A 16,519-nucleotide genomic window follows, 5' to 3' on the forward strand; every position below is an offset into this window, starting at 1 on the left:
GGTTCTCCAAGTACCAGTGAAATGCAAATGAACAAAGTCAATGTTCATTAGCATACATCTTACAGATTTAAGGTCTAAACTTTTGTTTAGGAAAAATAAATAACTTTAGTATGGGTTAAAGTTAAAACAATCACCAGACCCAAAAGGACAGAAGCAAAAAAAGTCATAACAACATATACCTATATAATAGGAACATTATTCAGTAATAGAAAGGAATGAAGTACAGATTCATACTATGACAAGAATGAACCTCAAAAAGTCTGACACTAGAGACTACAGGTTGTATGGTTCATTTATATGAAATGTTCAGAAAAGGCAAATCTATAGATATATAAAGTAAATTAGTGATTGCCTTGGGTGGGCAGAATGGAGATTAACAGTTAATGGACATGAAGAATCTTACTGAGATGGAAATGTTTTAAGGCTGATTCATAGTGATGGCTACACAATTAAGTAAATTTGCTAAAACAAAAACCCAAAAAAAACTAAATTATATACTTGAAATGGGTAAGTTATATAATATTTAAATATGCCTCAATAAAGTCAAATAAAATGAAAAAAGAGTCATGACCACAATCATATTTTACCATCTACCTATCCTCTGGCAGGACCTACAAGAAAGACTGCTGGTATAATTTTAAGATTCTAGGTTTCAATTACAAAAAGAGGAAAAAAGAGGGAGGAGAGAGCTAGCACCAAAGAAAAAGTCATAGCACATTCAAAATACCAAATGTTTCACTTCTATCTTGTTCACCTTGCAAAGCACTAAGAGAAATGAATGGGATAAAAGTAAAAGAATTATGAAATGTGCATAATCCCCCAAAGGATTTTACACATCCAAAAATGCAGGGCATGCAATCCCTCTATGCAAACAGATTGCTTATATTAGAATTTTAGATATATTAGAATTTTCTTACTACTCCATCTAGAACACATTGAGAGGCTGGTTTCCGCGGATCAAGAGAAATTCCCGTCTCTGAAAGAAGCTCTTGAGAAGCAGTATTTATTCCAGTTTCACGCTCAATACGTGACTGCAGTGAATGAAGACTTTCATCAGGTGGTAACAGAAAAGAAATTATCTTTGCAGAAGTCATATTTAGGATGTGTACTATCTGTATATATAGGAAGAAAGAAAAACGATTATTAACTACCTGCTACATAAAAAAATTCAGTGCAAGATAATAAAGGGAATATGAGCAAAAGGCATTATCTTTGTTCTATGCAAGGTTCAATCATTTTCCAAAGTGTAATCTCCTTCTATAATTATAAAATGACATGTGAAAACTCAAGAATTTACTTTTCTACTACAACAAATGTTAGTTCTAAGGAATAAAATTTCAAAGTTCTAGGGATGTACAAAGTCCTAGGAATGCACAAAAACCCCAATTTTAAAAGGCAACACTTACTTATTCTGAGAAACATATCACAGACCTGGAAGGAAACATTCCCATTTATGAAGTACCTAATAGATGCCAACCACAGAGTTAAGTGCTTTATGCTTAACATAACATCCCCTTAATTAGCTAAGTTATATTTAACATAACACCATGAATTAGATCTTCTAATCTCCATTTTGGCAGGGAAAAAACCACAGAACTCTGAGGGATCACACAGCTGATAACTGACTACCTTACATTGTCTTAAGAAATAATTATGATAGAAGAGATAGGCCTCTCTTTAAACAGGAAGAAGTATTATTAGTCTTATTTTTCAGACTAGAGGCCCGGTGCACGGATTTGTCCAGTGCGTGTCCAGCCATCTTGCCCAGTTTCAATTGGCCAGATCCCAGCAGCAAGCTAACTTACCAGTCGGACCCCTGGTGGTCAGTGCGAGTCATAATGACTGGTCGAATGAAGGGTCAGACACTTAGCATATTAGGCTTTTATTATACAGGATAAGAAAACCAAATCCCATAGCAGTGATTTATCTTAAAGGGCCCAAAGTTAGATAAGAAAATACTCTTACCTAAAGACCCATTGAAAGTAGGGGTAGCCTAATACAGGCCAACTATGTGTGAAACTGAGTTAGGTGAGATAACCAAGAGTTAGGGGCCACAGTTAGAGGTCAGTTTTTTGAACAACATGATTTTAAATCCTCTTCCTTGCACTGTCCTTAGATAAGCTATACAAAGTAATAGCTTTGTTTCTCCAATGCTTTACATTGACAGTGTACAGGGGTGGGAAAAAGGGTTAATAACAATAACAATAATTAGAAGTATAATAATTAATAAGAAAATAATATTACAAGAATAAACTCTGTTTCACGTACTCACAATTGTGAACTTATTTTTGCCCACCCCTGTATACAAATGATTAAAATTATATCTGCTGGAAATGCTTATTACATCGGTAAAGCATTAACTTCCCTTTAATATATAATAACCCTTTATGTTTAAAAAAGGTAGAAAAGGGAAGAGAAGGGAATCTTCAAAGTTGGCATGGATGTACAATACAAGTGTGAAAACCCTACAGTGAACATTTACTTTTATACAGGATATATGTCTAAAACTAGGGTAAGTGATCATAGCATCCTACTACCAAAGCTGAGACAGAAGGGGGCAAAAAAAGAAAAAGAAAATATAACTTAAATTTATCCTTTTGTTCACTCAAACATTTAATGAGTAACTACTATGGTACATACTATTAACTGTGTTGTAGTGACAGTGGGTAAGCAAACTGAGTAATTTATGATCCTTGCCCTCCATAGGATAATAGTAAAAAATAAGATATTAGAAACATTAAGAGAACTAAAATACAAGGCAAAATGCAATAGGTGCTATAATAAGGTATTTTGCAGATTCCAAAGGAGATTACTTGAAAGGGGTGTTTTTATAAAAGAGGCACTATTTGAGCTAAACTTTGAAAAGGAAGATTAGAATGAGAAAAAAATTAAAGAAACCTCTCTGATTATGCTCATATTCTCTGACTATGTTTTCTTGAAAACAAGGTAGGCAGAGAGGTAGAAAGGGATGAACGTAATCAGAGAATATAAATAATCCAGTTCAAAGGTACTTAAAACAGTGCTGGCATAGGGCTTAATATGAAATAAGGCTGGAAGTGTAGGATGAAATGAGATCAACATAGATTCTGAATACCAATGTTAGGATTTGGACTTTATTCAATAAGCAAAAAGGAACTATGGAAAACTTTCTAAATTAAGAATCTGACAAGTTCAGAATTGTTAAAACATTCAAAAGATAAGTCTGACAAAATAATTGAATATGTAGATTGAAGGAGAAGAAACAGTAAGACAACTCAAGTTTCCAACTGAGTTGTTAATCTTTCCCCCTGCCCATTTCCCCTGATGAACTCTTAATTATCCTTCAAAATTCAGTCCCATTATCATGTATAGAAAACATCCCTGAACTACTTGAATAGTACCCTACGCATACTTTATACTAAACAACCTCACAATAACATTGATCCTTTAAAGAAGCTATTACTGAATCTGAGCTATAAACAAACAAACAAATAATTGCCTAGATTCACAGATAGGTACATAGTAATGCTACAAACTGAACTAAAGTCTAGAGACCACAAACACCTAGGGAGGACTCTTTTCCCACACTCTATGACAAGCAGATGACCACAGATCCCTTCAAAGTAGAAATAATGTTACAATTACCATGACAAGTCTGAAAAAAGCCTGAGATAAAAAACAAAATTTACTGGAGGTAAGAGAACTAAAAGGTATCACCAAGTCCTAGTTGGCTAACACATTGAGAGGTGATTTATTCCTTGACACAGTAGAAGAAAACCAAGTCAAAAAGCCAGATATCTTTTCAATGTAAGTCACAAATGGCATCAATATATGATTTTCATTCTCATTTAATTTGAGAAACCCTGTCTACCTCAAGCAACCAACAAATACAGAAAGACTGCAGATTGCAGATGAGAGTTGTTTCTGGGTAAACAGCATAAAACAACCTCTCATTCATATCAATGAAGATTTACTGAGAACCTGTTACAGGCCTGCTTTATATAGAATGCCAGGGAAGGGCTGGCATAGTGGTAGACTGGGCAATTGTTAATAAAAATAATAAAAACTATCCCAGCATTGAGGAAGAGGACAATCTACAAGGAGAGGAATAAGTGGAAGATGAAAAACAAGTAGACAATATAGTAAATATGACTAAATGACAAACTGTGGCCGAGACCATTAAGAAAAAAGGAGAGTTGAATATGTACCAGTGTAGGTAAGGAGATACACAGAGATAGAGATCATTCTGGGCAGAGAATAGTATCTATTCAAACACAAACATGAAAGAGAAGCTTGATGGCATGAGAAGCAGTCACAAGCTGGTCCTGAGTGAAATAAAGGGTAAGAGAAGCAGGTATGAGGCAAGAACTTGGTTGGGATGGACCTGCAATAGGAAAGCCCCCAGACCAAGGCAGATCAGCTTAGACTTGACTTAGTAGGCAAGGAAGAACTATGTTGGTTTCTTGGACAGGGAAATAAAAACGTATTTTTAGAAGATGAGATGGGCAGTTCATGCTGCATGGATTATAAAATGGGTAGAACTATAGAGGCATGTAAGGCAGGTAGAAACCTTTCTCACCAAACCAAATCCAGACCTAAATGAATGAGGCATCAATCTGAGGAAGGGGAAAATCCAAAAGATGCTTCAAAGCAAAGACCACTTAAAAGTAAAACTGAGAAGGCTTACTAAAAAAATAAAAACACATCCACTCTAAAAAAATAATTTTCTTTTTCAAATAAGCATCAAGAAAAGACTATTAAAATATATTTAATACTAATTTTCCAAATAAAGTTGTTAAGTTCAATGCAAGTCTTCTGAAATAGATCCCATTCATAAGAAACTAACCTTCAAATTCAGAATGTGATCCATTAATACAAAACATGTTGGCTGCTTCAAAGTTGGATCAATAGGTCCTCCTCTCTGCTGAGGATCCCAATTCAGCATCAACTGTAGCCAATTTTCCATGGGTTCTACTATTAAACTAGAAAACATACAAAAATGGGTGAAAATCCTTGTTCCAATATTACTTTAATACTGTAAAAAAGGTAATTTTATAGGTTGTCCATTTCCTTTCTCATTACTTGTCTGTACCATTTTGTATCTTACTTTCAAATAATTCATGAAATGGCCCAGCCAGAGTGGGTCAGTTGGTTGAACATCATCCTGGGCACCAAAAGGTTGCCAATTCAAATTCCGGTCAGGGCACATGCCTGGGTTGTGGGTTCAATCCCTGGTTGGGATGCATGCAGAAGGCAACTGATCAATGTTTTTCTCTCTCATTTCCTTGGGTGAGGCTAAAAAATAAACAAATAAAAATAGCCCTGGCTGGCATGGCTCAATGATGAGAGCGCTGGCCCATGGACCAGAGGGTCGCGGGTTCGATTCCCAGTCAAGGGCACATACCTGGGTTGCAGGTTCTTCCTGGCTCCATTTGGGACATTTGCGAAGGCAACCAATCGATGTGTCTCTCTCACATCAATGTTTCTCTCTCTCTCTCTCTCTCTCTCCTTTCTCCCTCCCTTCTCTCTCTCCCTCCCATCTTCCCTCTCCGCCTCCCTTCCACTGTGAAAATCAATGGAAAAAATATCCTTGGGTAAAAATAACAATAAAAATAAATAATTTATGAAATGATAGGGGACAAACTTTTTCCATAAAAAAACAACCCAGCCTTGACATTGTGGCTCAGTTGGTTGGAATGTTGTCCCGTCCAGGTTTGATTCCTGGTCAGGGCACATATTCAAATTGCAGGTTCAATCCCCAGTCAGGGTGCATATGGGAGGCAAATGAATGTTTCTCTCTCACATCAATGTTTCTCTCTCTCTCTAAGAAAAAACAACAACCCCAAACCCACATATGTAAGTTAGCTGCTGGCAACTCCAGAGGCAAGTCCAGTTCCATTCTCCAAGGAACACATTTACTTCAGTATCCCAAGAGTCTTCTTAGCACCTAAGCCAATCAACTGAATGGCAGCAGTTGTTTTCACTAGACTTGCGCTGTCCAATATGGGAGCCACTAGTCACAAGTGGCTATTTGCATTTACACAGAAGTTAATTAAAATTAAATAAAATTTAAAATTCAGTTCTTCAATCATATCATTCACCTTTCAGGGCTCAAGAACCTAATGTGGTCATAATATAAAACATTCCCATCATAGCAGAAAGTTCTACTGGATTATAATACTTGAAAAAGACAACTCTATTGAAGAAACTGAGATGAACTGAAATATACTTACCTACAAAGGCTATTTGGTTGAGGTAAATGACTACTAAACCGAACTTCTCCTGTCATCTCTTCACATGCAAATATACACTTTGGATCCTTCTTCTTAATCTTCTCATGCCTATAAAAAACAAAAGCTACCTTAGTAGACAACCTGACTCACAAAAAAACTCTAAGATTTTTGCCATTTAATTTTATTCAACTATGTGTTTTAAAGGAAATTATACCACTTAAAGAGAGGAGAAAAGAGCATGTTACTGAAAATTTTCATTCACATTAAGCACACTGAAGTACTCTTCCATTTCTTACCAAGTAAATGGCTGCAGATGATGTAAAAAAGGCCTATATCCAGCAATACACTCAAACACCATGGTCCCAAAGCTCCAATAATCAACAGTAGCTGTATAAGGTTTATTCTCAAAGAGCTCTGGGGCCTTAAAAAGAAAAGAAATGCTTTAAATGTCATACTGTAAGAGAAAAGGTACTTTATTTTTGAACTACTATGTACATTTATGACCTTCATAAATAAGAGAATTTGGAACACTTAAATTCAAAGAAACAATACATGTCTTACCAAATACTGCAATGTTCCCACAAAAGATGTACACAGACTTCCTTGATCAACATCTTTGGCATATCCCAGATCAATTATTTTATGTATAATCTACAAAATGATAAGCATTAAATGGTTGAGAAATTTGAAATGGAAAGGCAACAATGTCCTGATAAGGTTCTGGAGAGGGTGATGGTGAAGAGCTTGAGCTCTGGAATAACACAAATGTGACTCAAGCCTGAGCTCCACCACTTAACTAGCCTTATGATCTTGGTCAAGTTACTTAAACTTCTCTTGACTTCCTATATAATATTACTAACAATCCCTACTTCACAGAACTGTTATTAGGATTCAAAGAAACAGCCCCCCAAAATAATTTAACACAGTGCCTGTACATGGTAAAAACTAAATCTAGATTGGCTATCGATTTTTATTTTGGTGTATTCAAAATAAACTTGATCCATTATAGTGAAAGGCAAAGGTAAAGGTGACTTCCAAAGGAAGAAGCAGCATACCGTCTTAGAGGGGATCAGTGGATTACATACCCATCTAACCTCAAAAATATGCTGAAGTCTTTGGATTCAAAAGAAGGGAGAGATAGTTGGTGCCAAGCACACATGAAAGCCTCCTAAGGGAAGAAGCATCATCGAGGTTTCATCACTTCCAGCTGACCACCATCTTAACTAACTACAAGACCACACAATCCAATTCAAAGTTTAGTCTTGGCTTTACATCTTTACTGGGATGGAACTTCAGTGCTAACAGCAAACAAACTGCTCAAATTATTCTGATAAAAACAAATATTTCAGGAATCAATTCACAATTTTTGGTTCCTCTCAAGATGACTCATTTAAGAATCTGAGAAATCAAGTTTTGATTTTTAATTAAATAAAGAACTTAGGAGGAGAATGAGTTTTTAAAGAATATATAAAACACATACTTAAGTAAATGTGCTTTTTTTTTCTCTTTAAGTAATGCAGACCCAGGATGCATGTGTGTGTTTTTTAGTGTGCCTTGTAAGGATTAATAAATTATTTACTCACTGCCTACCATTTCTGCTAGATACTGCGCTGGAAAAACAGAAGTGAACAAGACAGGTGCAGTTCCTTCTCTAATGGAGCTACTGTGGCAGCAGAGGAGACAAACAACTAAACACAAAACCGCAGTCCAGTATAGTGAGGGCTGAGTAGAAAAAGTAAGAGTGTTATGGAAGGGCACCAAACCTCAAAGACTAACTACCACAAGGATACTGTATTCAACTGTCATGGAAAATTTCTTCAGTTTTCACCTACCTTTCCACCAACATCCTGAAGAACTATGTTTTCAGGTTTTAAATCACGATGTATAATTTTGTTTTCATGTAAATATCGGATCCCAGACCCTAAGTAAAATTTAAAATGTATTTTGAGGTAAGAGAAAATACTGAATTTAAAAAAAAATAATCTCACATTTTGTACTTCTCTAATGCTCAAATTTATAGGGACCATCATAACTACTCAATTAATATTACAGCAGTTAAGATTTTCTCCACAGAAAATCCAGTAACACTTAAAAAATACTACAGAAATATATGTTCATTTAATTTATGAAAATTAACATTAAAAAGAAATGGAAAAAGCAATTTAGAAAAATCCTATACTTATCCTTGTAGCCTTTCCCTCCCGTTTCAACTAAGCTTTGGCCTCCATGACCCAGGAAAAGAAACAAGATGGAAATACATAGGGAAACATATTCTTGGCTTTTGAGCTTGCTTTAAGGCCCTATGTACTGATTATTTTAGGGATTTTTCAGGAATTATTCTGATTAAAAAGAGATTTTACCCTAAGAGTTGACTTGAGGACCTATCTAACAGATATAATGCCACTGTTAAATGAAATTACTATGTTAATTAAGGAGGGAGGAAGAGTAAAATTAAATTAGGTCATTTAACACCATTTTTTGTCAGCAACTGGAGCATCTATTAGCCAAAAATTGACTCCTAGCCAAAAACAAAACAAAAAATAACAAAATATCCTAGTTTTAATTTAGCATCAACAATAACAATTAAATTTTTCTGATAATTTCTTGTAGATGCTAAAATCTATGCTTTATAGTAGCATACAGAATCTTTTATGAACCAAGGTGGCATTAAATCATGATGGTATTTTCAAATTGATTACATACCTATATCACTCAGTAAAGAAAGTATCTGGCTTTCTTTAAGTCCGCAGCAATTTTCTGGTTTGTTGAGTAGCTAAAGAAAATAAAAAAAGACTAAAAATGTATACTGCCAATGCTGCTGGGCAGTAACAGTGACACATTAATCACTATACTGTAAGAGAATATTCAAATAATAAGTCATGATTAAGTAAATATAAGAGGGGGAAAATTACCAAATCCACACAGAGAACATGTAAATTTCATGACAAGGCTTACATGTAAAGATAAAGTATTTGAAATTGAAAAGTCTGAAAAATCTCACAGATATATACATAAAAAATCCATATGGCAGATTTAAAAGAAGATGGGAAAGAAAGATTTGCAATACAAAAGAATAATGTTTTTGAGGAGAGGTGTTGGGGCACTGGGAGAAAGAAGTGAAAGGATTAAGAAGTACAGATTGGTAATTATAAAATAGTCACAGGGATGTAAAGTAAAGCCTAGGGAATAGAGTTAATAATATTGTGATAACTATGCATGATGGCAGTTGGGTACTGGAAATATCGAAGGGATTGTAAAGTATATAATTGTCTAACCATTATACTGTACATCTGAAACCATATAAAATAATATTGAAAGTAAACTGTAATTGAAAAAAAACACACCTCTATTTTTATTTAAATTTTCTATTGTTGACACTACTGCAGATGTCCCCCATTTTCTCCCCTTTGCCTCTGCCCCCTACTCCCTTAGCCCTCATCACACTACTGTCTGTGTCCAAGGGCTATGCATATATATTCTTTAGCCAATCCAATCACCTCCCTTTATCCAGTCCTCTCCACCACCACCCCCTCTCTGACGTTTGTCAGTCTGTTCCATGTATCCATGCCTCTGGTTCTATAGCAACATTATTTATAATAGACAAGATGGGGGGGAGGAGACTTTTTTATAAACACCTTAAACATTGATATTTTAATCTAAAACCACGAATATAGTCCCACCCTGAAAACACCACCACTAACAAAAGAATGCATGTTCTAAGTCAGGGGTCAGCAAACATTCCCTGTAAAGAGACAGACAATAAATAGTTTAGGCTTTGAAGGCCAGTGGTATCTGTCACAACTACTCAACACTGCCACTGTAATAAAAGAGCAGCCATAAAAACAGGTTAACAGGCCATAGTTTACGGAACCTTATTCTAGATTATCATGTTGAATGTGATTCAAACACTGTTAAAGTTCATGATTTACTATCTCATCATCTCAAAACATCCACACTACCTTCCGGAGATCTCCTCCAGAACAGTATTCCATTGCTAGAAGAGGTACATCGTTAATCAAAAAATTCAGTTCCTCGGGAACATCACAGGCCTTTACAACGTTGGAGTGGTTCAACCTAACAAAAAGGGGGGAAAATTATAATCAACATTTTTTTTCCAACGAAAAGGGACTGGGTTTGAAATGGCAGTTAACTGAGGGGCAGTGAGGAAAGTAAGGTTGGCATCATTTGTATAATTAAAAATTAGTAAATAAAAATACTGTCACTATTACTACAATTATACTTCTATATGCCAAGTAGTAAGCACCTTAATATACATTAACTCACTTATTTGTCATATAATTCTACTGTGTGTAGAGTTATTAATAGTCTCATCACACAGGAGAAAACTGAAGCACAAATTAGCTAAGTAACATAAGATGACACAGCAAGTAGGTGGTCAAATAACGATTAAAATCTGGCAGTCTGACTCCAAAGCCTATATATATATATATATATATATACACACACACACCATACTGCCTCTCCCATAATCACAGAATTACCTAGAGGTGAACACTATAAAAAATTTGACAAATTGCCTTCCAGATTTTAAACTGTTGTGCACAAATAAATTTTTTCAATAAATACTGCATCACACTATACATAGTTTTCTGACATCTTTTTTTAACTTAAAATATATCATCCCGGCCGCCATCATCATCATCATTATCATCATCATGCAGTGGATCTCAAAACTGCAATAGATTCCTAGGTCTTAGGGACCTAAAGAAACAGAATCTCTCTATGTAGAACCTGAAAGTTTATCTTTTTACCAAGCTTTCCTGGCAATTCTGAGTCTGAGAAGCATTAAAGTGAATTGAGAACAGATACCGAAGTCAGAAAGTACTTATTTCAAAGCCAGAATCTCTTACCTACCAATTTTATGACTCTTTGAGCTTCAACTTCCTCATCTATAAAATAGTAATAATACCTAAATACAGGGGTTTCTGTGGTAACTAGAAGAATTATTTATGAAGTAGCTGGCATACTACCCATGAAGGTTTTAAAATATGTCCACTTCTCCCTTTAAGAGTTTAATTCTCCTCCTCTTGAGTGTGAACAGTATTTAGTGACTCATGTCTAACAAATAGAAAGTGGCACAAAGCATGGAGTACAACTTCTGAGGAAAGATCTTAAGAGATAGGTCAGCTTTCATCTTGCTCTCTCTCAGATCATTCACTTTGGAGAAAGCTAGCTGCCATGTCATGAAGACATTTAAGCTTCCCTATAAAGAAGCCCATATAGTGAAAAACGGATGCCTCTAACCAATAGCCATATACAGTAAATGAGCCTGGATGTGGATACTCCTGCCCCACTCAAGCCTTTGGATGACTAAAGCTCCACTCAACATTCTGGCATGTTTCAGGAAAGATCTGCATTATGATCTGCATTAAAACATCCCCAAATTCCTAAACCACACAAATTGTGAAATTCTAAATGTTTGTTGTTTGAAGCTACTAAATTTTGGGGTAATTTTTACAAAGCAATAGATACACTATTTATCAAAACTAGGTGAAAGTAAGAAATGAGAATAGTTATTGTTATTTAACTAGAAAGTTAAATAGATAAGCACTGCCCAGGATCCAGAAGAAACATATTCTGTACTCATAGAGCTGAATCTGATAATACCTAGCTGACTTTTTAAACTAAATTAGTCATAATGTGATGTTATTATTTGAAATAGAACACATCTATTTAATGAAAAATATACTCCTAAAAAGATCCTATGAAGAATGGATTCCTGGCCTTCTTCTCTATGATGTTCTCTGGCTGGGCTGCAGAACTCGAGAAATGTAAGTCCAGTATACTTACTTTTTCATGATCTGGATTTCATGGCACCACCGTTCTCTGTTTTTGGTACTCAGCTCTAGGCGACAAGACTTAATTGCTATTTTGAGATCAAGTTCCTACCAAAATAGAAAATGAACAGAAAATAATACAAATTAGGTTCTTGTGCAGATTTACTTGCTATCAAAGAAATACCAACCTGGGGAAACAAAATTGTTTAGCTTAGCTCTCGTGAATCAATGCTTTTACTAGGTAAAACATGAGAACCAATGCTTTAAAACTGAGCAAACACACCAAAGCATACAAGCAAAGTGACTGAGGGTGATCCTATAACAGGTCTCTTCAGAACACTGTCTCATAATATATTGCTAGAAAATACAAAGACCCTGTCTCCCCATCAAACCCCTCTTTGAGCTTAGTCAAGACAGCTAACAAGGGCACCAGCCTCTAGCAGAACTAGAATGAAGAGGATAATTCAGGGCTTCCTGGCCTCCATACCAGGTTTTAATATGACCAAACCTAATACAAAAAACTCCAAATTAGTTCCTGCTTTCTTTACATTTCAAATGACATAAAAAATCCTAACAATAGCTGTACTTCTATTTCATATTTATAAAATGAACCTAACAGCTCTTGCTTATGGTTAGTAATTTACCCAAGTCAGACTGAAATTAAACCCAACCTAATGTGCATTACAGGAAATAGCCAGACTTCATCACATTCTGGCAACAGAAATAATGCAGCCCAGGAACAGCAGTCGGGACCAAACAGGAGGAAAGAAAATATATAGGAAGCAAGACATAACTTGTACGGGATAGTCTAAACGGGGGTGAGGAGTGGAAGGTGGGAGGAAGAAGCTAGAGATAAGATAGTAGATGTATGGAGAGAGAAGAAAGGAACTAAAACTAGTCTAACCCAGTGGTTCCCAACGTGGGGCACACGCCCCACAGGGGGGCAATTTGATTTTTAAGGGGGGCAATTCGAGAATGAGTTATTAACAGTGTTTTTTTGCATTTCTTATGGTTCTAGGGGCCTCACATACAGTATACAAATATATATTGTGACATATTTATGCATTTCAGTTCTCTATTGTTTTAAAACTTTACTTGCTATTTTTTCACATCCCTTCAGATTATTTTTTAAACAATTTCTTAGTGAATTCTTCCTCGGCACTTCAACTGACCTTTTGTACTTTTATTTTTCTCTTTCAAGGATGCCATGTTCTTTGTTTAGATCAAGTTAATGGCCGAAACCGGTTTGGCTCAGTGGATAGAGTGTCGATCTGCAGACTGAGAGGTCCCAGGTTCGATTCCGGTCAAGGGCATGTACATTGGTTGTGGGCACATCCCCGGTGGGGGGTGTGCAGGAGGCAGCTGGTCGATGTTTCTCTCTCATCAATGTTTCTGGCTCTCTGTCCCTCTCCCTTCCTCTTTGTGAGAGAATCAATAAATTATATATTTTTTAAAAAATAGATCAAGTTAATGGCCTTTTAGGCTTCTTCCACATGAACAGGAGTTCACTTTTTGAATAATAAAAATTATATGTCATGGGGAGGGGGGCATCAGGATTTTAGAGATGCTTATGTAGGGCATGGCCAAAAAAAAGGTTGGGAACCACTGGTCTAGACTAACCACAGTCCTCATGCCCTTCAATCTTTCTTTTGTTTTAATCAGGTACCTTATTGCAGCTACGTCCCAAGTAAGCTTTTACCACCATGGAAACAATTTGGTACAAACATAAACATTAAACCCAGATTCTCATGTGACTGAGGCAGGAAGCTATCTATTTCAAAAAGATCTCATTCTGTAAGACCCTTCAACTCCTAAGTTTCTATTTCACCTACTCTTTTGTTTTGTTTCTGAAAACATTTTTTATTTAAATAAGGGTTTAAATACATAACATAACATTAAAACTGAAGGAGGGAAGAAAAAAAACCCACCCCAAAAATCTTTTTTTTTTTTTTTTTTTTACTTCACATGGCATTGGGCAGCTGTTGCTAGTAAGTTGGAAGCTCTATAGCTAGCTACATGACTGACACTTCAGTTTGAAATTTGTTCCCTTGTCAAAAGTTTAACTCTGATAGAAGATTGGCCTCAGATTATGGTGTTTGGACAACAATGAGCTAGGATGAGTCGGGTCAAAAAGACCTTGGTGGCAAGCCTGAAGTCCTTACACCTCCCTGGAGGGACGGTGGTGGCGGGCTGCTCTAAGCTCCATCCACCTGTCAGGTGGAGATCTTTGACTATGGAAGGCTCCCTCTAGTGGTACACATGCCGCTGCTGCCTGACCCCTCTCCTCTCAGCTTCACGGAAGGCTGTTCAGGCGGTGACATTCTCTGAGGGCAGGGAACTCTGGTGAGGAGCTTTGGCCAGACATGGGCTTGGCTGAAACATCATGGTATTGCTGTTTCAGGCTGTACTGCTTGACCTCTGTTTAAATGAGGAACTTCAAGACTAGACAGCATGGCTCTTTTCAGTTTATTGCATGAAGGAGTTATACTAGTTCAAGTTAAAAGCAGACCCCAAATGGTTACATTATACAAGCTGTGAGGTTTTTAAACTTGTGACAAGGGACAGAAGGGAAATTCTACTCATTGCAAAGAAATCCTCACTTAAGCTTCAGTGAGCCAAAAGCACTTAAAACCCATGAACCTTAGCTGGTCGTCCTTAGCCAGTCCAATCTCGACGAGGAACTGGCATATGTTCTAGCGCTGGTCACCCTGCGGGTGAATTACTTCTCCACATTCCGGATGCTCAATTACAGTACCATTGCAGGCAAATTTCTTCTTAAAGGCCTTCACTAGTTTCTTTTTATCGTAATCATCAGCGATCCCTGGGACAGTAGTAAGGAAGGGTCTTCCTGCCATTTCTCTGTTGAATTCTTATCTGGATACTAGAGGCCTGGTGCACGAAATTCGTGCACGGGGGAGGGGGAGGGGTCCCCTCAGCCCAACCTGCACCCTCTCCAATCCGGGACCCTTCGGGGGATGGCCAACTGCCGGTTTAGGCCAGATCCCGGGGATCGGGCCTAAACTGGCAGTCAGACATCCCTCTCACAATCCTGGATGACTGGTTCCTAACTGCTCACCTGCCTGCCTGCCTGATTGCCCCTAACTGCCCCCCCCCTGCCAGCCTGATCACCCCTAACTGCCCCCCTGCCGGCCTGATCACCCCTAAATGCCTTTGCCTGTCGGCCTGATCGCCTCCAACTGCCCCCCCCCCCCCCGCCGGCCTGGTTGCCCCCAACTGCCCCCCCCCCCCCGTGCCGGTCTGGTTGCCCCACGCAGCCTGCTGCTCGGTCATTTGGTCACCCCTCACTAACCCCCCTGCCAGCCTGGTTGCCCCATGCAGCCTGTTCAGTCATCCGTTCGGTTGCGACGGTCGCTTAGCCTTTTATATAGATAATCCTCAGTGCCAGCGGGAAGCAGATCATCACCCTTACTTGCATCAGCAAAGGGGTCGGAAGAGTGGAGATTCTGGTTAGCGGACATACGATACAATTCCTTTTCCTCGGTGGAAACAACCTGCGGAAGGCTGCGGCGGGAGAAGGTGGGCAGGGGGGACAGAGCGTTGGGAAGCGAGGGGGGCTCAAGGGGGAGGCTGCTGAGTCCTCAGTGGCGGCTCAGTCACTGGGCTATTTCACCTACTCTTAAAGGCCTTCCTCACTCTACTTTTCACAAAGAATGTTCTGTGGAAAGTTTACAGATATCCAGCAAAAAAATTTAAAAAGTTCTTTTTAAAAAAATGGGAATATTCCAGAGACAGATAGTGATGGTTGCACAACAATGTAAATGTATTTAATGCCACAGAATTGTATACTTAAAAAGGGTTAAAATGGTAAGTGTTACGTATATTTTACCACAATAAAAAATGGAAAATACTAAATTAAGTTAGTTTCTTTACTATAGGAGTTCTCAGAACTTGTAATATGCTAATGTGGATTATGATGCTCCAAATGAAGGGATCCTCGCGTGACACTGCGACGTCGTCACAAGATGGCAGCCACAAGATGGCTGCCACAAGATGGCCACCCTCACGTCATCACAAGATGGCCAGCAGGGGAGGGCAGTTGTGGGAGATCAGGCCAGCAGGGGAGGGCAGTTGGGGGCGAGATCAGGCCGGCAGGGGAGGGCAGTTGGGAGCGACCAGGCTGGCACGGGAGGGCAGTTGGGAGTGACCAGGCCTGCAGGGGAGGGCAGTTGGTGGCGATCGGGCTGGCAGGGGAACACAGTTGGGGCAATCGGGCTGGCAGGGGAGGGCAATTGGGGGCGATTGGGCCGGCAGAGGAGCAGTTAGGCGTCAATCAGGTTGGCAGGGGAGTGGTTAGGGGGTGATCAGGCTGGCAGGCAGAAGTGGTTAGGGGCAATCAGGCAGGCAGGCAGGCGAGTGGTTAGGAGCCAGCAGTCCCAGATTGTGAGAGGGATGTCTGACTGCCAGCAGTCGGACATCCCCCGAGGGGTCCCAGATTGGAGAGGGTGCAGGCCAGGCTGAGGGACATTCCCCCCCCCCCACCCCGCCCAA

At 38.4% G+C, this 16,519-nt stretch overlaps 1 protein-coding gene across 3 annotated transcripts in view; it reads right to left on the reverse strand.

Moving 5' to 3' along the window:
• CHUK (component of inhibitor of nuclear factor kappa B kinase complex) overlaps positions 1-16,519 on the reverse strand; it is a 40,101-nt gene that overhangs the window by 20,281 nt on the left and 3,301 nt on the right. For all 3 annotated transcript variants that reach the window (XM_079793157.1, XM_079793156.1, XM_079793158.1), the window contains exons 2-10: positions 12,024-12,118; positions 10,172-10,286; positions 8,916-8,985; positions 8,045-8,133; positions 6,774-6,863; positions 6,509-6,633; positions 6,213-6,320; positions 4,826-4,961; positions 918-1,112 (exon numbers count right to left, since the gene is read on the reverse strand). In XM_079793157.1, coding sequence (XP_079649283.1) covers positions 918-1,112; positions 4,826-4,961; positions 6,213-6,320; positions 6,509-6,633; positions 6,774-6,863; positions 8,045-8,133; positions 8,916-8,985; positions 10,172-10,286; positions 12,024-12,118 — 1,023 coding nt within the window. The remainder of the gene's footprint in view (positions 1-917; positions 1,113-4,825; positions 4,962-6,212; positions 6,321-6,508; positions 6,634-6,773; positions 6,864-8,044; positions 8,134-8,915; positions 8,986-10,171; positions 10,287-12,023; positions 12,119-16,519) is intronic.

The sequence above is a fragment of the Cnephaeus nilssonii genome (assembly GCF_951640355.1).
Source record: "Cnephaeus nilssonii genome assembly, chromosome: 16".
NCBI lineage: Eukaryota > Metazoa > Chordata > Mammalia > Chiroptera > Vespertilionidae > Cnephaeus > Cnephaeus nilssonii.